The sequence below is a fragment of the Borostomias antarcticus genome (genome assembly GCF_949987555.1).
Source record: "Borostomias antarcticus genome assembly, chromosome: 15".
NCBI classification, from domain to species: domain Eukaryota; kingdom Metazoa; phylum Chordata; class Actinopteri; order Stomiiformes; family Stomiidae; genus Borostomias; species Borostomias antarcticus.
In genome coordinates, this window is record NC_140248.1 from 16,136,496 (window position 1) to 16,161,196 (window position 24,701).

The window sequence follows — 24,701 nt, forward strand, 5'->3', positions numbered from 1 at the left end:
AGCATATGCTACGCTAACTTACCCCTGGTTAATGTGGAAGCTCCACATCTCCAAAACTTTCGCTTTATCAAATGTTTTAAAGCACCCAGATGATGAAATGGCTTTGTCCAATAATGTCATTGCTTTTTTGACAGATAGCACCACGATTGTTGGCTAGAAGAACGATGGCAGATCTCTGAAAACATGATGATTTCACCAGGTTATCATAATACTTTTTGACATAGCTTCGCGTAATGCGAGCAGGGTTTGGTAATAATGGCAAATGTAGGCTAGTGCAAATAAATAAAATGCACTGCAACTGTATTTCAATTCATGTCCCGAATAAACAACACATCTCCAAGAGTGCATGGTTAAGAGCATTAACCAAAATCTGCAATAGCCTTTAAACCAAATCAATAGGAATTACGGATACCAAACGAGTCATCTTCTCGCTCACCGTGTCTCTTTGCATATTTATTTACATGTTCACTGAGAGATGAATCTGTTCAACCGTGCGCTTTCATTCACTCGTTTATTCACCCAGTCGTGATTATTAACTCCATCGCACGAGACTGATGCAGGACACCAGGATGAAGCGGACATCATGACAAGTGCCGCGGTGGAGCTCGGAGGGGCCTAGCACGCTAACCCGGGCCTTTCAGAGAGCTCTCCCCAGGGAAAGCCTGAGAGGACCCATGAATGTATGTCTGTTAAAACTTATTGACGGAGATTATCGGCCTTAAAACACTTGAGTTGAGAAGGAGGGGGTGTGGACCATGAGATCTTTTGGAACACGTTCTATGCGCACATGCTGTAGCTATAAGGAAATGGGTATGTTTTGCGCGTAATATTCAATAAAAAAAGTACCCAAGTCTATCCTGGTTTGTAAGACCCAACCAGGCCTAGTTGTATCCAGTATATTCTTTCAGTGTTTACAGCAACCAGACTGTGCTGGCAGATATCTGATCTGAATGATATAGGTTTACACTCGATATTGTCTATTCATTATAGGAGGAAAATTCACATACAAATGAATATGAAATAGTTTTGAGATGCATGTCGCAACACACTGGACGCATTCCAACGACAGCTTCATGTTTGATTGGGTATAGAGTATAGAGCCTATATAGTAAAATAATATAGGCTATTGTGTTATGACATAAATCAATAGTAAACGGTGCACCTGCAACAGGCATAGCCTACTAGTCTAAAGTTTATTATTATTTCAAAATGGTTAATTTTCTATTCATGTTTTTTGTTTTTCTTTTATCAGTAAATAGTCATGTCACAATTAATATCCACTAGTTAGTTTGTCCGCTGCTCGTGCCTGTGTCAGATGTGCATGACTACGCATGAAGACCTCGGTGTGTGCGCGCGCTCCCAGTGGTGCGCAAGTGTAAACCATTTGACCCAGAGCCATAAAGTAGGCTATATCACTCAGAATTATTCTTTATTTAAGTATCAACATTTTAAATAAATAAATATTTTCTAATACACTGAAGATATAATTACAGTTTGATCTCAGTAATGTGACAAACCAAATGTGAAACCACATTTCCCCACGTCTTTTCATATCCCCGTCACAGTTCCATCCACATAGATGTGCTTAAAGCTAGCAAGTATTCCCAATTCATACAAAATAGCCTACCGCTATTTCGACCAAAAAATAATTCTAACATCTTATCATACCCAATTCAACTGTACACTGGCAGACCTCCGGATAGGAATCCGTTTGGATTGGCAACAACGTATGGACCGTTTTCAGAAAAAAACTACATACAAAACGTACAACATGTATACAGCTATACAACATTCCAGGGCCATTCCCTGATTATATAGGCTATTCTCTTCGTATGTACAGGTGACTGGACATAATCAGAACAGTCGACTTTTTGGCTGCATTCAGAATTCCACGTGTATGTGGATCAAGTCTCTATAAGAGTCAAAAGGAACTCATGGGGAGACGGAGAGGTCCGCGTCCTCTTTCCCCGAGGAGGACGGTGACATGGGCATGTCGTCCTCCTCCTCCGAGCACCGTGCAGATGAACACTTGCAGCCATGTGTGCCGTTCCTGTGCCCGCCGCTCTTCCCCTCCTTCTTGTGCTTGACCCTCCGGTTCTGGAACCAGATCTTGACCTGTTTCTCTGACAGGTTTAGGTACGTGGCGATCTCGATGCGCCGAAGTCTGGAGAGGTACATGTTGGAGGTGAACTCTCTCTCCAACTCCAAAAGTTGCGTGCTGGTGAAGGCTGTGCGCATGCGCTTGCTGCTCTGAAGTTGGTTATTGTTGTTTTCTGTGGAACAAATACAAAAATAGTTTGTAGTTATGGTTTGTTATGAAGCTATTCTAGAATAAGCACAGAAGGGCACTGGATAACATGTGGCGAAACTTCACAAAAGGATAGACCTACTAGCTATCAAATTCGGAGAGATGCAGGTGCGCGTTCAAAAGGCTTACTCACCGATGGATATGCAGTGGAACTGTCGAGGATCGGGAACTGGATAGGCCGCTTGGTACAACCCCGGGCCGTGGTTCAGGTTCACTCCGGTGGAAGAAGAGTGTTGCCTTGACAGCGTTGAGTGACAGTATTGGGAGCCAAATGCCGGGAAGGACGCCTTGAGGAGTGGCAGTGTCGGTGGAGAATGGTGAAGCTGGGAGGCAGCCATGCACAGCGGACAGAAGCACAGCAAGCCCGCCTTCCGGGAGTGGCAGGAGCCCGACAGCCCGTGGAGCGGGTGAGAGGGGTGCACTGCGTAAGGGAATAACGGCGGGTTGTTCTCATTCCCTTTATCATTAGTCTCCCTCAAAATCAAAGAATCCACAAGAAAGGACCTCGGCATCTTTGCAGATTGCTAGTAGTCTCGATCAACTGTCTTGCCGTCAATGCGCGTTGACTCGGAGGTCTGCTTGCTTCGAGGTTGGACAGCGGAGTGGTGCTGAAGGGACCCTGTTGCTCTTTAAATAGTTGTGGAGAGCAGGCTAGACCAGGTTTGGCCATGTGACGGTTACGCCGGGAGCGCCCAAGGGCTCTCAATAGGGTTTTGTGCCTTTTCTCTTGGCATTCACACTGCACGCTTCCCCATTATTTCACTTGTTAACTAAATGAACTGCATAATGTAGTCTATTCTTGTCAGCCCCACCCACGCCGCAAGAGGCGGCTCTGCCCCTTCTCCCTCTTAGCATCGCTCCTGTTTTATCTGTTTCAATAACTTTTATTATAAAATAGATCCATACCATTTTGACATGTTGGCGTATCCAGAGCCCCTACCCTTCACCCACTAGACCTCTAGGCTATACGAAAAGAACCATAACCTGAAGTTAATTTATTAAAACTGAACTTCAAAAATAAGTGGAATATTAACTTCACCAACAACATGTCAGCCCTAGGCTAACAAAGATGTTTTATTCGAATAGCCCATTTAGGGCAAACTCCATGGAGGTCTGTGCATCTCACACTGCCTATACATAGCATAGCCTACAACACACCAAGAAAAACACTTTCACTCAAATGCGGCTATTGGGGCCCTGGTGTTAATTATGGATTTGGGGAGAATGGTAGTGTATTAGCTTAATAGTTCTTTAAAATTAGCCAAAGCTACAAATGTATCACTAGAATAAAAGGAGACATGCATGTTTGAGTTTAGGCTATGCATATCCTAACCACATTTTGGTGAAGGTATTGGCTAGGTTAACGGGTTCTGGGGAAACGATACGACTACTAAATGCATGCGTAATTGAATTTCAAACGTGTGAATGTACTTGTCCGTTTTGAGGCCAATGGATCATTTCTACGCACAGAAAGGACAAGTCACAGCCTGAAGGCAATGCGGTTAAAAACCAGTGATTAATTCCTGTGCGCGGGCCCCCGCCGAGTCCGGGAAAGAATATATAAAAATAACCAGGTTTTCACTCGCCGGCCCTTATTGAATGTCATTGTGGAGAGTTTTCAATGCCAGAGAAAGAGACTCGAATTAAAGTGTGTGACAGCGGCGGATAGACACACACAAAGGCGACTCTGTCACAGAGGGGCCGAATGCGTGGCGCGTGAAAGCCCCCGCCTCAGTCTGATTGAATTAAGTAATAGGAAAACATTTTCTTTCACTTTAGGTCTTCTAAACAAGACCTTCAAAGGGATGGGAACCATTAATGTGTGAGTAAACAGTGGAATGCGGTTCCTTTTTCTTCCTGCATGGCCTATAGGCTATAGCATTTCTTTTCTCTCTCATTCTTATTGTGATCGGTGCAAATTCAGTAGCATATAGTCAGTAAAGGATATGCAAAAACGCAAATGTTGTTTTTAAGTGGGAAAGTAGTCGATAATTGCTGCTTCATCATCAACCAGCAGACACTGTAAGAGTGTTACGTTCTTATCGTATAGGCTGATGGCATTCATGCATGTGTTCTTATGATAAAACACCAAACGTTACGGCCTATAGCTAGCCTACTACTTGAATTTGCCCTGGCCTGTCTGCAAATACAGTAGCTTATAGGCGGGTTTGTTTATTTTGCAATAAATCTACAACTTTGAAATATAGTCTACTAGAAACCCCCCTCTCCCTCTCTCTCCCTCTCTCCCTCTCCCTCTCCCTCTCCCTCTCCCTCTCCCTCTCCCTCTCCCTCTCCCTCTCCCTCTCCCTCTCCCTCTCCCTCTCCCTCTCCCTCTCCCTCTCTCTCTTTGGAAGTTACAGAGTGGGCTAAAATCGATTGTAACTACTGGTCCTTGACAAGCGTGACCATTACCTGTCTGTTCACATGCTTTTTCAGCCCAGAACCGAGCCGCTGGTATAATGGTTCTTCAGTCCAGAGCTGAGACCGCCCAATGGTCAGGTTATTTGTTTTATTTCCCATAAAATGACCAGGGACGGGCTTTATCATTCACCACTCGACTCGCATAAAGGGTACAATTTGGTGGCAACTTCGACGCGCCATAAAAGCAGGTATTTACCGTACAAATTAGGACCAATTAAACCCTTAAACAAGCTGCAGCACGGAGTCATACGGACAAGAGCCCGTTATCTGCGGGAGAGTGGGATTAGGCCTTTCATTCTTTAGGCGCCGCATGCCAGGCCTCCTCCATTAACTAATGGGGCAATCTCCCAGCATTTTCCGTGACCTGTTAGATCCCCTGTAGAATACATGTTTTATTCTGAACCTTAATTGCAGAATTGGTTAATAATACACTGTTAATTAAATTAATAATGAATTGAGTGCAATTTCATATTTTCAAAACACATTTAAACAATTATGTGGCTCATTGTATTGAGTGATCACACAAGGCGCAATACAAATTGGCCTGTAATTGGTGATGCAGCTAATACAAAACAGCCTACAGGTGTTTGGCTGGTTGGCCATAGCCTACTGTATTATTATTATTATTATTATTATTATTATTATTATTATTATTATTATTATTATTATCATTATTGCTAAATGTAAAGATACTATAAAAGGAGATTATTTTCAGAATGACATGAATGCCGGTCCTTCCCCCCGTGCAGAGGAGGGGTGCTGGGAGCTCTTCTCAGGGAGGCTCATCCTCATTTGTAATCCCAACTGGAGACTGACAAATAGTTTTGACCTCAGAAAATGTGGCCCTCTGGAGGCACGGGCCAGAAGTGCAGGTAACCTCTTTGGGTCTTTGAGGCAGATCAATTAGGATCAATTAATTAACTGTTGCTGAAACTGTAAGGATATCTGTGATGGTGTAGGCTACTAGTCATTTACTACCAATAAGTTAAGTGTAGTAGCACTGGTATGGGAGTGGCACTGTGCGAGAGCGGGGGGCAGAGCAGAGGGTGGTCCGGTCCGCAGAACGCACCACCGGGCCGCCCCCCCCGTCTCTCCAGGACATCTACACAGGGCCAGGAGAGTCCTGGAGGGTCCCAGTCTCCCAGACAACAGCCTCTTCTCTCTGCTCAGGTCAGGAAGGAGGTACCGCCTACTCAGAACCAGCCCAGAGAGAACCAGCCCAGAGAGGCTCAGAACCAGAGAGAATCAGAACCAGCCCAGAGAGGCTCAGAACCAGAGAGAATCAGAACCAGCCCAGAGAGGCTCAGAAACAGCCCAGAGAGAACCAGCCCAGAGAGGCTCAGAACCAGCCCAGAGAGGCTCAGAACCAGCCCAGAGAGAACCAGCCCAGAGAGAATCAGGACCAGCCCAGAGAGAACCAGCCCAGAGAGAATCAGGACCAGTCCAGAGAGAACCAGCCCAGAGAGGCTCAGAACCAACCCAGAGAGGCTCAGAACCACCCCAGAGAGAATCAGAACCAACCCAGAGAGGCTCAGAACCACCCCAGAGAGAATCAGAACCAGCCCAGAGAGAATCAGAACCAGCCCAGAGAGGCTCAGAACCAGAGAGAATCAGCCCAGAGAGGCTCAGAACCAGAGAGAATCAGAACCAACCCAGAGAGACTCAGAACCAACCCAGAGAGGAACCAGCCCAGAGAGGCTCAGGACCAGAGAGAATCAGAACCAGCCCAGAGAGGCTCAGAACCAGAGAGGCTCAGAACCAGCCAAGAGAGGCTTAGAACCAGAGAGAATCAGAACCAGCCCAGAGATGCTCAGAACCAGAGAGACTCAGAACCAACCCAGAGAGGCTCAGAACCTCAGAACCAGCCCAGAGAGGCTCAGAACCAGAGAGACTCAGAACTAGCCCAAAGAGGCTCAGAAGGAGCTTCTTATTCCCTCAGACGATCAGGATCCTGAATGAAGAGACGGCGTGATGAACTCTGGACTAAACTCTGGAATAACTAACACGTTATTTACACCCTATAGAATATACACGCCTCACTGGTGAGCATACATATCAATAGACTCTATAGATAAATAGGCTATATACTTCCTTCCTATCTAACCCAGCGGCACAACCTCACCTCCCCACAGGCTCCCAGCCTTCATGTATATATGGATATACTGTGTATCTTCTTCATGTATATATGGATATACTGTGTATCCTCTTCATGTATTTATGGATATACAGTGTATCTTCTTCATGTATATATGGATATACAGTGTATCAAGAAGCATTAAATTGTTGAACAGCTGTTGTGTATCTTCTGTATCTTCTGGATATACTGTGTATCCTCTTCATGTATTTATGGATATACAGTGTATCTTCTTCATGTATATATGGATATACAGTGTATCAAGAAGCATTAAATTGTTGAACAGCTGTTGTGTATCTTCTGTATCTTCTGGATATACTGTGTATCTTCTTCATGTATATATGGATATACTGTGTATCCTCTTCATGTATTTATGGATATACAGTGTATCTTCTGGATATACTGTGTATCTTCTTCATGTATATATGCATATGCAGTGTATCTTCTTCATGTATATATGGATATACTGTGTATCTTCTGGATATACTGTGTATATTCTTCATGTATATATGGATATACAGTGTATCTTCTTCATGTATATATGGATATACAGTGTATCAAGAAGCATTAAATTGTTGAACAGCTGTTGATGCCTGTTGCAGTGATGATGATGTTGATGCGATGATGTTGGTGAGGATGGTGATGACGATGATGGTGGTTGGTGACATTGTGGTGTTGGTGATGGGCGTACATTTCAATGTTTTCTGTATGCTTGATGTGTGCTAAACAAATTCCCCTCTGGGGCAATAAAGGTTTCAATTCAATTCAAAATATCTTGTATACATTACGAATTTCTTTTTATATATCTCTATATTGCTTAGTGTGCACAATCTAGGAGCTAACAGAAGAACATCTCTTTACTCGTACCTGTATGAGGTAGCAAGTGACAAGTAAAGCTGACCTTGACACATTACTTATGATCTTTAATGCCCTATTTCATTGAATTATTATATATTTAGCTCCTAATGTTATTTAATGGCATTCATGTTTAAAGTCACGTTTTGTCCTGATGTTATTGATTTTTTTCCTCCTTTTTCTCCTAATTGTTTTTCTCCTTGAGTCTTGAAAGGCGTCAAACAAATAAAATGAATGAATGGATGATGATGATGATGATGATGATGATGATGAATGAATCCTTAATATCTGATCTAAAAAGAGATGCTTAAGTCAATCTCTAAAATAATTCCTCTAAACTCTGACTGAATAACTAATAATTTAATACATTAAATGTTATTACAGGAATATTTGTTGTACAACTTTTAAAATGTTTTACATTAACCAGTGTCTTCTTTACCTTCTTAAAAGTACATTTGCATGTTTTTTTGTTTTGTTTTGTGAGATCTCTTGTTTGATCAAATAAAGAGGGCACTCTGTTCATGGAGATGTAGTCAATATCTCCTTTTCTTAATGTATGAATTATTCATAGTTTTGAGACATTATACCACCTTACTTAATATGTACACACACTTAACCTCCACACATCTCTAATATGAGCCGTGGTCTTTATCTGACAGTGTAACAGGATTTCAGGTCCCAGTGGGGTTTGGTGTGGTGGGACGAGCGCTGTGACTGTCGATGTGACACAGAGGGCCGGCTGCCCCGTCCTAATCTGCCCCTGAGGCTCCGCAGCCTGCCAGGCCTTCTGCACTGGCCCACTACAGACACACAAAGGCCTGATTATCATTCATATGCTCTCAGCACCAGACATGACCCTGCTTACCCAACTACCAGCTGAGTAAAGCAATACGAACATCACACCAGGGATGGAATCAACCCTTAAGTGTGTGTGTGTCTGTCCCTCTCTCCTTCTGCATTTTCTGTGTCCCTCCCTCTCTCTCTCTCTCTCTCCCTCTCTCTCTCTCTCTCCCTCTCTCTGTGTGTGTGTGTGTGTGTGTGTGTGTGTGTGTGTGTGTGTGTGTGTGTATGTATGCTCTAGCTCTACTAACTTGAATGTAGATGATGTGGTTCAATGAAACGTATCATGATTTAGTGATCCGGGAGCAATAGAGCTTGTGGTGTAAAGATGCACATACTGTAGGTCTGTTTGAGCAAAAATCAAACATTTTTATTGTACTGTAAGTGGCTTTGTAGAAAAGATAATACGTCCTGGATAACTTCAGACCTACAGTACATTAGGCTTCTATTATTATGTGAGAGTATGTACTGTAACAGTTCCAAGTTGAAAACACAGAGTGCTTGTTTGATACGGTAAGGGGAAAATAGAATAGATGATATCTAACAAGTGTCACCAAACAATCCTCACCAGACAGACAGACAGACAGACAGACAGACAGACAGGCAGACAGACAGATAGACAGGCAGATAGATAGATAGATAGATAGATAGATAGATAGATAGATAGATAGATAGATAGATAGATAGATAGATAGATAGATAGATAGATAGATAGATAGATAGATAATCCTGACAGGTCCTACTGTATAGCTGTTTTATCCTGTACAATGGCACAATAATGTCCCTTGGCAGTTTATATTGTATAGGCTATTGAAAAATGTATTAAAAGTGAAGCTTACTAAATATAACTTCAGTTTGATGTGAAATTTGACAGAATGCCCTCCAAGTCTGATTACAATTTGATAACCTATAACTACACTGAGAATATAGATTCATTTTAAATTCACTTATGATTTAAATCTATTTGTAAGAGCAAACTTGTACATTTGGTCTAATTTATGTCTAAAAACCTAGATATGCTGTTCAAATGAGTTTGCTTCCCTATTGAGATCAGCCATTTTGTATGGCTGACTCAGTTTATTCCAAATCTGTAGACTTTCTCTTAGAAATAACAGGTCAAACCAATGAATTTAATGAACTCTCCCAGACACAAAGCATGTGTCTTGCCATTTGAACCCAAATAAAGGGCAATGGGCAGGTCAGCAAGCTCTTTCAAGGGGTTTGTACACAAATGTGACAGAATGCTTAGAATGCAGCCATTTCAGCTTCTCCATTGACAAGTTGTTCAAAGTGTTGGGGGCATCAGAGATAGTGGCCCCAGCCAAGGTGCCTCCTTTGTTTGTCATTCTGTATTTAGTCTTCATTCACACCCAAACACTCCCCAACAAAACAAGTAAAATGATGCAACACATTCTCTATCACTTTCAATACCTCTCCTCACTAAAACTCACGATAGCTTTTAAAATAACTGATATTTGCACAGTATTATGGCTTAAAACAAGTTGTGCCTGTCTCCCTCGACTCCTCCCTCCCTTTCACTGCTCTCTCCTCTGCTCCTCCCTCTGTCCCTCCTCCTTTCTCCTCTCCCCTCCTTCATTGTCAGTGTTTCTCTCTCATCATCCGTCTCTCTGGCTGCTCTGTTGTAGAGAAAATGACGGAGAGACGACGTGTGAAAAAAAGGGAAAGACGACAGGAAGGAGAGAAGAGGAGAAAGGAAGAGAAGAGACTGAACTTCAGCTACTTCTCAAAGTTTCGTTGACTATAGTGTAATTTTCTTGCAGTTTTATTGTTTTAGGAGAGATGATCAATTTACACATTGTTGGAAAATGTTTTGTTCACACAAATAGTATTTTGTTCTTGGTTGAATGAGGTGCATCTATGGTCACATGATGTTGGTGTATTCACTTAATTGAATCAGTTTGAGCCTCCTGAGAATGAAGCACCCGGCAGGGAAGCAGCTGATCAGGGCAGAGACGGGGTCTTGATCTTCCCCAACGGCATTTACAAACTAGTCATTTATCTATTACGATCACATTAGATTATGTTTACAATCCGTATTGACGCAAGTCCTATTTCTGATTACTCTCACATTTTAATTGCGGTAATTGACTTGAGTAATGATGCTCTAAGGATCTGGTTCTGTGGCTGCTGGATGACTGCTTGACCTTTCGTGACCCTTTCATTCTTGACCCCTGCTGTTTCCTCTATTTCCTTCCCATGTTGCCTCTAATCAGGCGCCTTTTAAGAGTCAATATTGTCTTAGAACTCTTATTCTGAATAGGATTTCTTTTAAGACTAAGATTTTTAACGTCTCCATGAATGTGTTGTGTGATTTATTTTATACTCATATTAACACCAAGGAGCTATATGATTGTGTATTTTACATGTGATATAATATCAATTATATGTATGTGTATATGTATATATATATACACACACACAATAATACAATAATAATTATTTGGTACATCAATATCAGATTTAAAAAGAGTTGCTTGTGCCAATACTGTTGGTGTGTAATTTTTTTTAAACAAAATTAAAAGAAGATGTGAGTTACTTGTGCCGATATGTTGGTGTGTAGTGGTGTGTAGTTGATGTGAGCAGATATATTGGTGTGTAGTTGATGTGAGCAGTTCGATGTAGAGCAGATATATTGGTGTGTAGTTGATGTGAGCAGTTGGATGTAGAGCAGATATATTGGTGTGTAGTGATGTGAGCAGTTGGATGCAGAGCAGAGCAGATCTCTGTGGAAGTGTAGGACTGTACCAGCACTGAAAAGAGTGCGGCTCGAGTGCAGCCGTTGCCAAGGCGAGAGGAACACTTTCAGGGCAATGAATGAGAAATTTGGAGACATTTGCATGAGTAAGAACAGCCCCCTGAATCATTTTCATAACCCAATATCCCCTTTTCTTCCCAAATCTCTATGGCAGGCATTGTGTTTTGGAGCCAGCTTTTGTTTAAGTTTTCGTTTGATTTTTTTCCCTTCTCTTTCATTCTTGCATCTGACTTCTCCCCCTTCCTAATGACCAGGGAGACCGGTCCGCTCCTCCCCCCTCCTCCTCCCCTCCTCCCCCCCTCTCTCCGCATCTGACAGTGCCGGGCTCTGTCCCTGCTTTTTGTCTCTGAGTTATGACGTAAGCGCTGAGAAAAAGCCCCGCTCCGTGGTTCTAGGGTATAAAACTTGTTGGTTTTTTTTGTGGCTGCGGGTGACGGGTCACTGCCCATTTCGGAGGGTCCCCAGTGTTCTGCAGATGCGCTCCATTGAGGAGGCGACACGCGGCAGGGCGCTGCTAGGGGGGCCGCCGCTCCCCCCGTCACCATAGGAACCAACACACTGGCTTTCAGCTGGCCCGGGCCAGGGGTCCACTGACACCGACCCTGGCGCTGCTCTGAGTCCTGACAGAACCCAAACGGACCTCTGCGGGCTGAATAATACCCATTTGTACCCAGTTTGTCAAACATAACAAGAGCCGCCAGCATCGCTATGACAGCCTGTCAGTGCTGATGACGTTTATAAATGAGGCCTGCTCTTTGGGCGGCCACTCCCAGGACGGACCACGGAGCCCTACAGAACGGGACAGAACCCCAAATGAATGAGTCCAACACCAGAGAGAGATATAGGAAGCTAAACATGAACCAGTCATGAAACGGGGGAGCAGAACCTTCTGGAATGGAGGCTCTCAGAGCAGGGGAAGAAGGATTCAGAACTACCGTGTACAAGCCCATAAAGGGTCCATGGTTTTATACCCTTTTCAGCCAGCCTCTCCGCCTGTGTTTTCAAATGTTACAATCAGAATATGCAAGCGCATGAGCATGTGTGCATGTGTGTTTGTTTGTGCATGTGTGTTTGTATGTGCATGCATGTGTGTGAGTGTGTGTGTGTCTTTGAGCACATTACCTGTCTGGGCATTGAAAAAGCAAACCTCCGAGTGTCCGGAGTTCAGAGGTCACCGCCGGCGCACTCACCCCCCGGGCAGGTGCAGCGCCTGAGGGCGAGAGGGGGAGGAGCCTCTCTCTTCTCTCCCGCCTCTTCACGCCGCTCAGCCTCAGAAAGAGAGGGGGTGTGAACGGGGCGCGCTCCAGAAAGACATCACCTGCTCCCCCCGGCCCCCCGCCCCCTGCCCCGGGGTCCTCACCGTTGCTCCGGCCGGCCCAGAGAAGGAGCGGGCGTGCGAGGACAGGGAGGCTCGTAGACGCGGGAGAGAGAGAGAGTCTTATACGCAGCGATTCTGGCATCCTCTGAAAAACCTGGAGGACGAGAAACAAAATCCCGGCAGAAGTGAGGCGGTGTTATTTCGGTTGTGGTGTGTTAGCGTTGTGTTGCGCTGGGATGAATGCCTTTTTTTGGCAGCAGAAATGTACATTGGTCATGCCCATAGAGGGCAGTGAATTGGACTGGGATCCGCATTGAGACGATGTGGACAGAAAGCCTATGGGTGAGGTTGTGTATTGATGGACGCCCCACCCAGCCTCTCTGGGCCTCCCCCTCCATTGTGGGGGTGAGTGAGTGTATCCTCCCGCTGGAATGCGTCTCCTCCGTGCCGGTGATGGATGGGTCCTTGTTCTGCCCTCCTTTCGTCCCTCCCTCCGAATCCCTCTTTCTCTCCTTTGGGCTTTCACTCTTTCATGACATCCTTTTATTCCACACCAATAAAAGTCACTGATTCTTCATCGCGCTGTTGTGCTGATCTCAGAGGCTCTGTGACTTTTCATCTGGAGTGTGTCACACATCAGTGTTTAAACCCGGCCCCCGGCGCTATGGACACATGCAGCATGAGAGCAGAGACAGACAGGCTTTCATCTAAACACCCAGACTCACAAACTATTCACATTAACACAAACATTAACTAAACGATACAGAGAGAAAACGGACACTTGTAATTTACATGGCTTAAAGCAGCAGGCTCATCTTTTCCCTGATCTCCTTTGGTTTTTCAACACCATCTCCACCCACCTAGTCCACCTAGTCCACCCACCTAGTACACTTACCTCCCCCACCTAGTCCACCCACCTAGTACACTAACCTCCCCCACCTAGTCCACCCACCTAGTACACTAACCTCCCCCACCTAGTCCACCCACCTAGTCCACTAACCTCCCCCACCTAGTCCACCCAGCTAGTCCACCCACCTCTCCCACCTAGTCCACCCAGCTAGTCCACCCACCTAGTCCACCCCCCTCTCCCACCTAGTCCACCCAGCTAGTCCACCCACCTAGTCCACCCACCTCTCCCAGCTAGTCCACCCACCTAGTCCACCCACCTCTCCCACCTAGTCCACCCACCTAGTCCACCCCCTCTCCCAGCTAGTCCACTAACCTCTCCCACCTAGTCCACCTGGCTAGTCCACCCAGCTAGTCCACCCACCTAGTCCACCCACCTCTCCCACCTAGTCCACCCAGCTAGTCCACCCACCTAGTCCACCCCCCTCTCCCACCTAGTCCACCCAGCTAGTCCACCCACCTAGTCCACCCACCTCTCCCAGCTAGTCCACCCACCTAGTCCACCCACCTCTCCCACCTAGTCCACCCACCTAGTCCACCCCCTCTCCCAGCTAGTCCACTAACCTCTCCCACCTAGTCCACCTGGCTAGTCCACCCAGCTAGTCCACCCACCTAGTCCACCCACCTCTCCCACCTAGTCCACCCAGCTAGTCCACCCACCTAGTCCACCCCCCTCTCCCACCTAGTCCACCCAGCTAGTCCACCCACCTAGTCCACCCACCTCTCCCAGCTAGTCCACCCACCTAGTCCACCCACCTCTCCCACCTAGTCCACCCAGCTAGTCCACCCCCTCTCCCAGCTAGTCCACTAACCTCTCCCACCTAGTCCACCTGGCTAGTCCACCCAGCTAGTCCACCCACCTCTCCCACCTAGTCCACCCCCCTCCCCCAGCTAGCCTGGTGTTGTTGTGCCTTCATTGGTGGGATAAAGTGAGGCGTGCACCTGTGCTTGGGAGGGACTAACAGTCGCTTCTCCATCAGACAGCATGTCCCACTATTCTATTGAGAGGCTTAATAAAAGTAAGAAGAGCTGTTTAAAGACTATTATTAGACACTGTTACACAATAAGTCACATGTGGGTAAGATCTACATGACTCACGACTCACACAGTGGGCCCAACACATTCCATCACTGTGCTGCAACTGTGCCTGCTCTAATCTCACTTGGACATTGTATTATTTACACTCTCAAAACACTCGGACACCCACACACCGACACGCAATGAGAGGCAAGTTAATACCATGCTAAAACATATTATGTCAGGTTCAGTTATGCTAATTAGCATTGGCTGTCCCAAGAAGTATGATAGACCACAGGCTTGTGGGTACTTGTGTGTTTGGCTGTGTTGCTAACCAGCAGTGAGTGGTCATTATGTCCCAGGCTAAACAGCTAGTGATTTGATTTGTTTCCTCACTGGTCAAAACCATTAAATAATTTGTTGCTCTTCAAACACATTCCCTCTCACACTCACACTCACACTCACACACACTCACACACACTCTCACACACACACACACACACACACACACACACACACACACACACACACACACACACACACACACACGCATGCACGCACACACACGCACACACACACACACACACTTTTTTATCAAATCAAATCAAATCAACTTTTATTTATATAGCACCTTTTGTACACAAAAGCAATTCAAAGTGCTTTGACAATAGAAACAATAAATAAATAAACAAACAAAGTACAATATAAAAATGAACACAATAATATAACAATACTACAAAAAAAAGAGTAATGAATAAAATATGAAGGGGACAGGGTTTACAGGAATGCAAGTCTAAAAAGATACGTCTTCAGCTTATAGCACAGAAAAAATGTAACTAAAAGGTGCTACGTGTAATCGTTTCTTCATGTACTGTACATCAAAGAATACGATCAGAGACTGAAAAGTCTCTGGTTCAGATCCACAGGACCTTTGAGCAAGGCACTTTACCTCTACCCAGCTGGGTGATGCCTCCATGTACTCAGTCAGCGCTCATTATATAGAGCGGTCTGACCAGGGAAATTCAACGTTATGTCATTGTCAATCACAACCTACGTGCTAAGAAAACACTTTGACCCTCGCCTCATCCACCCTGCAAATCCAACCTAGTTAAATGGCTGCTCAGAGAGCCCCTCCGCCCATGGATGCATTCTGGGGCTTTGTGCACGTGCGAGTGAGTGTGAACAGGACATGCTATGTGCACTTGCGAGTGAGTGTGAGCAGGACATGTTTGGTATTGCTGTATTCGTTCGGTCGAGGGCTTTATGCCAGTCCAAACCCTGTGTCTCTGTGACCCTCCTATGTTGAGATATGGTCGTTTCAATCCATTGACAATGAATGGGGGGAATTTTTCGCTCCTGAGTGAAAGTCCCAAAAATTAATGGAGGTGAATGGCTGGCCCGGCTGTGTTTGGGCGGCTCGTGGACCCACCCCTTGATTCGGATCTGATCCAAAATGTAATGGGTTCTAAGTTGGCCCATGCTATAACCTTCTACCAAATTTCATGAAAATCGGATTGATAGTTTTTGCGTAATCCTGTAACAGGCGGACAGTCAAACAAACAAACACACACGGTAAAAATGTAATATATGTACAGCACCTTTACATTAATTTATGCTTATGACTTACTTAGACCTAGACCTACTATCCTTCAAAATCCTAGCCAGGTGTGATATTTACTGTACATGTTTGTTTGGGGTCGGCACTGTTCAAAGGAATGCTTAAAAAGGGGGCATGTGATTCTGGGTCTACCTATGCATATACGTACTGTAAGTATGAGTATGGTATGTACAGCAAGGGCTACTTTTGTGTGTGAGTGTGTGTGTGTGTGTGTGTGTGTGCACGTGAATGTGTGTGCCAAAGTCTGCATGCCTGAGTGTGTGGCCTCAAACAGTATGACATGTATTATTCAGCCCTTGTTTAACACTTGAGGCAGAGAAAAATGGCAGAGACATTAAAACAGAAAAGGGGAAAGGCCAGTGATGAATTTACAGGAAAATGAACATTAATGGTACTAGCATTACTCATGTTCCATCTAACAAATTATTGGAAATCTGACAAGCACACCAAATTATCTCCTCATAGATGCCATGAGTGTGTTGAAGTTTTCTCTACCTGCCATGGCAAGACAATTTCAGCTCGTTTTACTATTTATAACAATAGAACCACCCATTAAGACAAATTAATGTCATTATCAAGTCTCTATGAAAATGACAACTACCAGCATTTCAAGCAGCTTTAGAGGCTATTGACGATAATGAAATCCGCTGTACAGGTACTGAAAAGAAACACTCCAAGTAATTATTTTCTAGTAGCTTGTTTGTCTGCCATCCGTTCGTTTGCTTTCAGCTCAATTATGTGGCTGTGAGCGTGTGGAGGCGCGTGGTCCGCGGCCCGCTGAGCGAGGGGCCTAATTGGGCAATTACCGTCCCGTTTCAGGGCTTTTAGCTCCGGCGGAGTGGAGGGAGACGCACACAACCAGGAGGACCTTACACACACTCAACCACACCATTCACACAAATTGCGCGCGCACACACACATACACACACACACACACACACACACACACACACACACATTGTACATCCTCCACAAAACTATATTCTGCAGGTTGGATTACTAAAACATATGGCACATATATCACTGAAAGATGTAATAATGTAATATGCACATATACTCAGATGTAATATTCTCACATGGGTCTCATAGAGACAGGTTTTACTGCCTTAAGGGGGAAAATAGATCCAGGCAGATTGTCATGTGCAATTACCAACCGAATCCAGTCAAATTCCTCGTATGTGAAAATGTACTTGGCAAATAAATCAAATTGTGATTCTAATTCTAATATGTAACACACTTCAGTGGCTGTAGGGGGATTTCTATATAAAGGTTTTTTATGCTGTGTGTGTGTGTGTGTGTGTGTGTGTGTGTGTGTGTGTGTGTGTGTGTGTGTGTGTGTGTGTGTGTGTGTGTGTGCGCGCACGCAAGCGTGTTTGTCCTTGCTGTATTAGTCTGTCAAAATATAAGGGTTTTAGATTGTAAACACATGGAAAAACACATTATACTTTCAAAACACTCCCCTTTTTCTCTCCTCTTCGTTAATGTTCATATTATCCTGGCGCGCCTCCCCTCACAAGCTGCCTCTCCCTCTCTGGATCATGTAGCCCATGTTAATTAAACCCTCTTTCAGATCATTCCCTTGCTCAAGTGGCTTCACTGCGGCACCCATTAGTCAGAAAGCTCTGTTATCTGCATTTCCAAATGTAGCTGAACATTTATTAAAGTGAAATTCAGCCAGTAATTACCCGCCTCGGTGTGCTCTGTGTGTGACTCTCACCTCCAGGGCCACCTGCCAAAAGACGCCGCCAACCATTTCCCAGCATGCGCTAGGGTAATTAGACCTTTTAGACCCCGAACACCGAGAGCCCATAATTGCATTAACAAAAAAAAAGAACATCCCCAGCATAAGGATCATTATGTAAAAATACCTGATAATGAAACATTAGCCTTGATTTTATTTGGATTAAAAAACTGCTAGAGACATGGGAAGTGAGAGGTGTGCTGGCCTAAACACCGAGGCAGCATCAGGGGAGAACATTTTCAGGAACACCGAGGATGTTGAGGAGTTCAAAAGTTTGGCTGGCTCAAATTTCAGGTTTGGTCTTTGATAAGGATAGAATTGGCGACACTTTGTTGATAACTTCCATGAACAAGAATTCATTAACTATCTGTAAGTGTTGTACTTCCAATTGATGAATGATAGTCTTGGAAGTCAGATCTTACATTAGCGGGCCTGGATCAGAACAGCAGAGATGGAGGTGGAGTTTACCCAGCTCCCACACTTCTACCCATCTTCACCTTTCTGCTACATCCCTTTCGTTCATTTCCTCTTTAAATTAATATCCCCCGGAGAACAACTATCATTACGTTTGTCCAATAACCAGTGGGGAAAAATGCACGCAATTCAACAATGTCCAAACTTATATCCTGAATCCAACAGTTCTGTGATGGCATGGAAGACAACTGTGGGATTTGGGATAGACTAATGAATGAGTGATTAATAAACTGTAAAAGTGTGGCAGAGTTGGTTTGGAACCCTGCTCTATGAAGAGGTAGACTTACCAGCGAAAATATCAATCTCGGAACACAAGGATGTCTTTTGGTCTAATGGTAATTTGGCTTGCCATAGCAAAACACTAGGTTTGATCGATGTTCCATTACCTTTGGAAACATAAATGTAATTCCTCTGTGGATTAGCAATAAGGAAAACATGTCTAAATCTACATTAAGCATTTACACATGTGACTAAATGTGACCAGCCAGGGATTGAACATGAATCTCCTGCAATTCAAAGATGACGTCAATAAATCTTTCTCAAGGTTACTGATATTGTTATTGTTGCTTGTTTCTGGACATGTTAGTAGTAATCCTGCCCCAGAGCCTCCCCTTAAGAACCTGCATCACTTGTCAACTCCCTGTGAGTTCAGTAAGAGGCATGGTTTGAGATTTCTCCATTTTAATCCTAGGAGCCTCATACCCAAGATAGACATTTTTAAAACATGGTTTCTTGTTTCTAAACCTGACCTTATATTTGTTTCTGAAACATGGTTAAAATCACTGGCTCAGATGTTCAGAGTATCTCTCAACTCTCTGATCAGTACACCATCAACCTTGTCAGACGAATACTGGACGATCCTTCCCATCCACTCTTCTCAGAGTTCCCCCTACTCCCCTCTGGACGCAGGTTAAAAATGCCCGAAACAAGGACAAAACGAGCCAGCACTTCCTTTGTGCCAAGAAGCATTAAATTATTGAACAGCTGTTGATGCCTGTTGCAGTGATGTTGATGTGATGATGTTGGTGAGGATGGTGATGACAATGATGGCGGTTGGTGACATTGCGGTGTTGGTGATGGGCGTACATTTTAATGTTTTATGTATGCTTGACGTGTGCTAAACAAATTCCCCTCTGGGGCAATAAAGGTTTCAATTTATTCAAAATTCAAAGCCATCAATTACTGACCAAGTAATTGCCGTTGACGGTTACGATGTATTTAGATGTGACCGCAAGGGCAGAGCGATATACATCTCTGATACATTTCAGGGCTCTGTCCTCCATTCCATTTCAATCCCAAGACAATTTGAGTTGTTGGCAGTCCAGATAACTGTAGCAAATGCCCCATTTACTGTTGTCGGCTGCTACAGGCCTCCTTCAGTGTATTTCTAGCTAAACTGATTTATTGCTTGGTGACTTAAACTGGGACTGATTGAGTGACAAATCTGCTATCTTTAAACACGTTTGTGACTCTATGAACCTAACTCAGCTCATAGTCCAACTCGAATTAACTCTACTAAACCTGACAATGACAGTCTTATTGATTTAATTCTCACTGACGCAGCCCAGAAGTATGTGGCAATTGGTGTCTTCACCAATGATATCAGTGATCACTGTTCAATTGCCTGTATTAGGAGCACCAAGCTGCCCAAATCCAAGGGTCTAATCGTACTTTAACGCTGCTTCAAACATTTCTATGAGCAGGCCTTCCTGCATGATCTGGATGATGTTAGTTGGCATGTAGTACCTCTGATTCCTTCTGTCACTGAGGCTGTTCATTTCTCTCAGCACCATCTTTTAATGGTCATCAATAAACACGCAGGTCAATGGATCAGTGTGCTCACAAAATAAGAAAGTTGCTGCCCCCCCCCCCGAGAGCTGAGAGTCAGTGGCTCATTCATTTCAGATAAAAAGGAGATGACCAATGCTTTTAATGCTCATTTTAAAAAGGCTGGGCATTTATTTAATGAACAAGTCCGTTGTTATGAGCCCAGGCACAATAGCAAGGGCCACCTAGTATTTTTCCTGATTTTAACCTTTCTCCCCTCTCGGTCTCTGAGGATTTGCAGACCCTGTCAACTTTAGATCCAAAAAAGGCTGCTGGGACTGATGGCCTTGATCCATACCTTTTTAAAATTGCGGCATCAATAGTGGCTCACTCAGTCACTTACTTATATGTTCCATCTTTCCATTTCCTCTCAAACTTTGCCTGCCATTTGGAAAGCCTTTGCATCTCCTCTTTTGAAAGGTGGCGATCCTTCTGAGGTAAATAACTATTGACCTATCTCTAATCTTTCTGCCTTAGCAAAGATTTTGGAGTCTTTAATTTCTGTTTAGATGAAACTATTTCTAGACTCATGTAGCGTCTTAAATCCCATGCAATCTGGATATAGGCCCAAGCACAATAGTTACAGTATAGCAAGCGTGAAACAATGTGAAACAAGCGTGCACAATGGTGTTGGAGTCAAAGGTGGCTGTACAGTCGTGCGTGTACAGGGAGTACAATAGCGGGGACAGAACACAGCCCTGGGGGGCTCCCGTGTTGAAGGTGAGGGGGGATGAGGTGTGGTTGCCTACCTTCACCACCTGGGGTCTCTCTGACAGGAAGTCCAGGATCCACTTGCAGAGGGCATCGCGTTGCCCCAGGACCCTGAGCTTGGTGTCGAGTCTAGGTGGGGTTATAATGTTGAAAGCTTAACTGTAGTCAATGAACAGCAGTCTCACATAACGCGACATGTTCCCCTTGCTCTTGTCTAGGTGGGATAGGGTAGGGTGGAGGATGTGGGCTATCGCATCCTCTGTGGATCGGTTGGGTCTATGTGAACTCTAGGGTGTCTAGTGTGCTGGGCAGTGAGGAGCAGATGTGTTCCTTGACCAGGTTCTCAAAGCACTTCATCACCACGGAGGTGAGAGCTACCGGGCTATAGCCATTGAGGCAGGCTGGTCTTGGCTTCTTCGGTACGGGGATGATGGAGGACTTCTTGAAGCATGTGGGGATGATGGACAGGGCCAGGGACAGGTTGAATATCACTGTAAACACAGGACCCAGTTGGTCGGCGCATGCCTTGAGGACCCGCGTCTTTCCTGGCATTCACCTGTTTAAACACCCTTCTGACGTCGTGTTCAGAGAGAGAGAGAATGAGCGCTCTTTCCTCCCTTCCGCTTACCTCCACCTCAGCTGCAACGGCCGTCCAGCCATTGTTGGTCTCAAAGCGAGCATAGAAACTGTTGAGGCTGTTCAGGAGAGCAGCGTCTACACCTCCTGAGGAGGATGGAGATCCCTTATAGTCAGTCATGGTGTTTAATCCCTGGCACACACTTCTGAGGTCGCCTTGTTTGAATTTCAATTTAATCTTCTCACTGTATTCCCTTTTGGCTTCCTTCACTGCTCTCCTTACGTTGTATGCTGCTGCCTTATATTCCTCCATGTTTCCAGTCTCTAGTCCTAGTTTGTAGGCAGTGGTGCGCTTTTATAGGGCATTGCGTGTTTTGTTGTTAATCGTCTTTGTTTAATTGTTGTTCATGGTTTTTGGTTTGGGTAGGTTTTGTTGGTCTGTTTGGCTACATTCTCCTCTGTAACCTTCATGGTTGTTTCAATTGCTTACTCAGTGAGTGTGTTTATGTCTGTGTTGTATTTAGCAGTGTTCAACAGTTGTGTTATTGAACACATTCTTCAACAAATTCGACATTGGGACCCCAGCCCAGACACCCCCCGGACACTTGACCCACAATGCCATCTGACCACTGCAGTCCAAACAGCTGTCCCCCTCCCATCTGCCTCCCCCTTTTCCTTGACCTTTTAGGGGCGGCTGTGGCTCCGGAGGTAGAGCGGGACGTCCCATGATCATAGGTTCGGCGGTTAGAATCCCGCCTCCTCCTGTCCACATGTCCTTGGGCAAGACACTGAACCCCAAAATTGCTCCCAATGAGCAGGCTAGCACCTTGCATGGCAGCTGCCGCCATTGGTGTGTGAATGGATGTGTGAATGGATGAATGAGAGGCCATTGTAAAGTGCATTGGATAAAAGCGCGCATTTACCATTCCCCATCTAGTGAGTGTATGAACACTGCCTCCTCTGGCATTACCATTGGAAACTCCACCACCCAGACTCTACACAGCTGAAAGACCACCCCCACCTCACCCCTGGTCTGACCATCACCGCTGACCAGGTGAAGAGGGAGCTGAGGGAACTCCGCACAAGCAAAGCAGCAGGACCTGACGGCATCAGCCCTACAGGGTGCTCAAGACCTGTGCTGACAGGCTGCGCTATACAGGACCTGACGTCCCATTTGGACATGTCTGGTAGCACTGTGAGGATCATGTCCTTTGATTTCTCTGGGGCCTTCAGCACCATTCAGCCCACACTTTTAGGAGACAAGCTACATACAATGCAGGTGGATGCTCCCCTGGTGAACTGGACTACGGACTATCTGACCAGCAGATCACAGCATCAGAATCTGAATCAGAAATGCGTATTGCCATGTTGTTTTTCAACATATTAGGAATTTGTTTAGATCAAAGGTGCATAACATTGGACAGGGCGCAGGGACAGGACTGGTCAGTGCAAAGACAGGACAGTGCAAATGAGCAGTACAAAATGCAAAAATAAAAACTATACAAAATGGAGTGTGGTCAGTGTATACACAATGAGTGTGCATAGTGTAGTGTTTGACGTGATGTGAGCGCTACAGTACATGTGGCGGTCTGCAGCGGTGATGCAGTCAGGGGTCGGGGGGGTCAGAGGGGGACACAAGCCTTGTTGGACCTGAGCCAGCTTGGACAGTGTTGGTGCTCAAACATTTCTTGGACAAGACAGTTAACATTCCTCTATCTATCTTTGCATTTACATTGCATTTGTTTTGTTGATTTGATTTGTGTCTGTGTAAACTCGTCATCAATGTAAATGAGGGAAACATCAGTGCTTCACAAGTATAAATAAATGTTTGAAATGAAAGTGACTTTCCTGACTTGTTCAAGTCAAATTATCCACTTTTTCAAATCCGTGCTGAGCTCCTTTGGCTTTCTCATTGTAGCGTTTGTGTCTGAATCTAATGATTGTATCAAATGAGCCCTATTTAAATGGGCTCAGAGAAATCACCAGCTGTAGTCAATCGTAATCACTCACAAGAAGTTAAGAGGCCAAGATTGACAACTTTCTACATCACCAAAATTGATCATTCATGTTGCATTATGTATACTTTTGACCCAGCAGATTTTCAGTAGACACATGATCAAATAAAATAAAAGAACCACACTTCATGATTTTTTGTATGACAAAGTATCATAATCAGAATCCTTTTATTACCATTTGCACTTGACATACATAGGATTTTTTTACGATATTGTGGAGCCAACAACTGGCTGGAGCCTGGAGGGGCGGGGCCTGGAGGGAGGGCGGGGCCTGCCGCCTGGAGGGAGGACAGGGCGCAGCCAATCACCCTCTCCGCCAAGCGTATCACCCGCCGCAAATTAGTCCTGTCCTTGACTGAAGCGGCGGGGAACCAGGTGGTGATGGAGAAGGTGAGGATGGAACCAGGTGGTGATGGAGAAGGTGAGGATGGAACCAGGTGGTGATGGAGAAGGTGAGGATGGAACCAGGTGGTGATGGAGAAGGTGAGGATGGAACCAGGTGGTGATGGAGAAGGTGAGGATGGAACCAGGTGGTGATGGAGAAGGTGAGGATGGACTTGATGATGGAGGTGTAGAATTGAACCATCATGGTCAGTGGCAGGTTTAATTTCTCAAGCTGCCGCAGGAAGTACATCCTCTGCTGAGCCTTCTTCATCAGGGTGCTGAGGTTCAGTTCCCACTTGAGGTCCTGGGAAATGAAAGTACCCAGGAAGCAGAAGGAGTCTCACGGTGGGGACCAGGGAGTCATGCAGGGTGATGGGGGGGGGGTCTGAGTTCTTCCTGAAGTCGACCACAATTTCCACTGTCTTTAGAGCGTTGAGCTCCAGGTTGTTTCGGCCGCACCAGGTCAGCAGCTGTTCAAACTCCCACCTGTAGGCGGTCTTGTCTCCCTTGGAGATGAGTCCTATGAGGCTGGTGTCATCTGCAAACTTCAGGAGCTTCACGGACTGATGGCTGGAGATGCAGCTGTTCGTGTTCCGTGAGAATAGTAGAGGTGAAAGAACACAGCCTTGTGGGGAGCCAGTACTGGTGGACTCTGGGTCGGAGATGTTCTTCCCCAGCTTCACGTGCTGTGTCCTGTTGGACAGGAAGTCCGTGATCCACCAGCTGGTAGAGCAAACAGAATCCTGGCATAAGTGCCTGGGGTGTCCAGGTGCTGTAGGA

The 24,701-nt window shown here is 45.2% G+C and overlaps 1 protein-coding gene across 1 annotated transcript; it reads right to left on the reverse strand.

The window, feature by feature from the left end:
* Nucleotides 1–1,932: 1,932 nt before the first annotated feature.
* On the reverse strand, nt 1,933–2,978 carry gsx1 (GS homeobox 1; the record flags this gene model as incomplete). The annotated part of the gene is given in 3 exon segments (XM_084450156.1): nt 1,933–2,273; nt 2,442–2,828; nt 2,831–2,978. Coding segments are annotated over 3 exon segments (876 nt in total).
* Nucleotides 2,979–24,701: the final 21,723 nt, after the last annotated feature.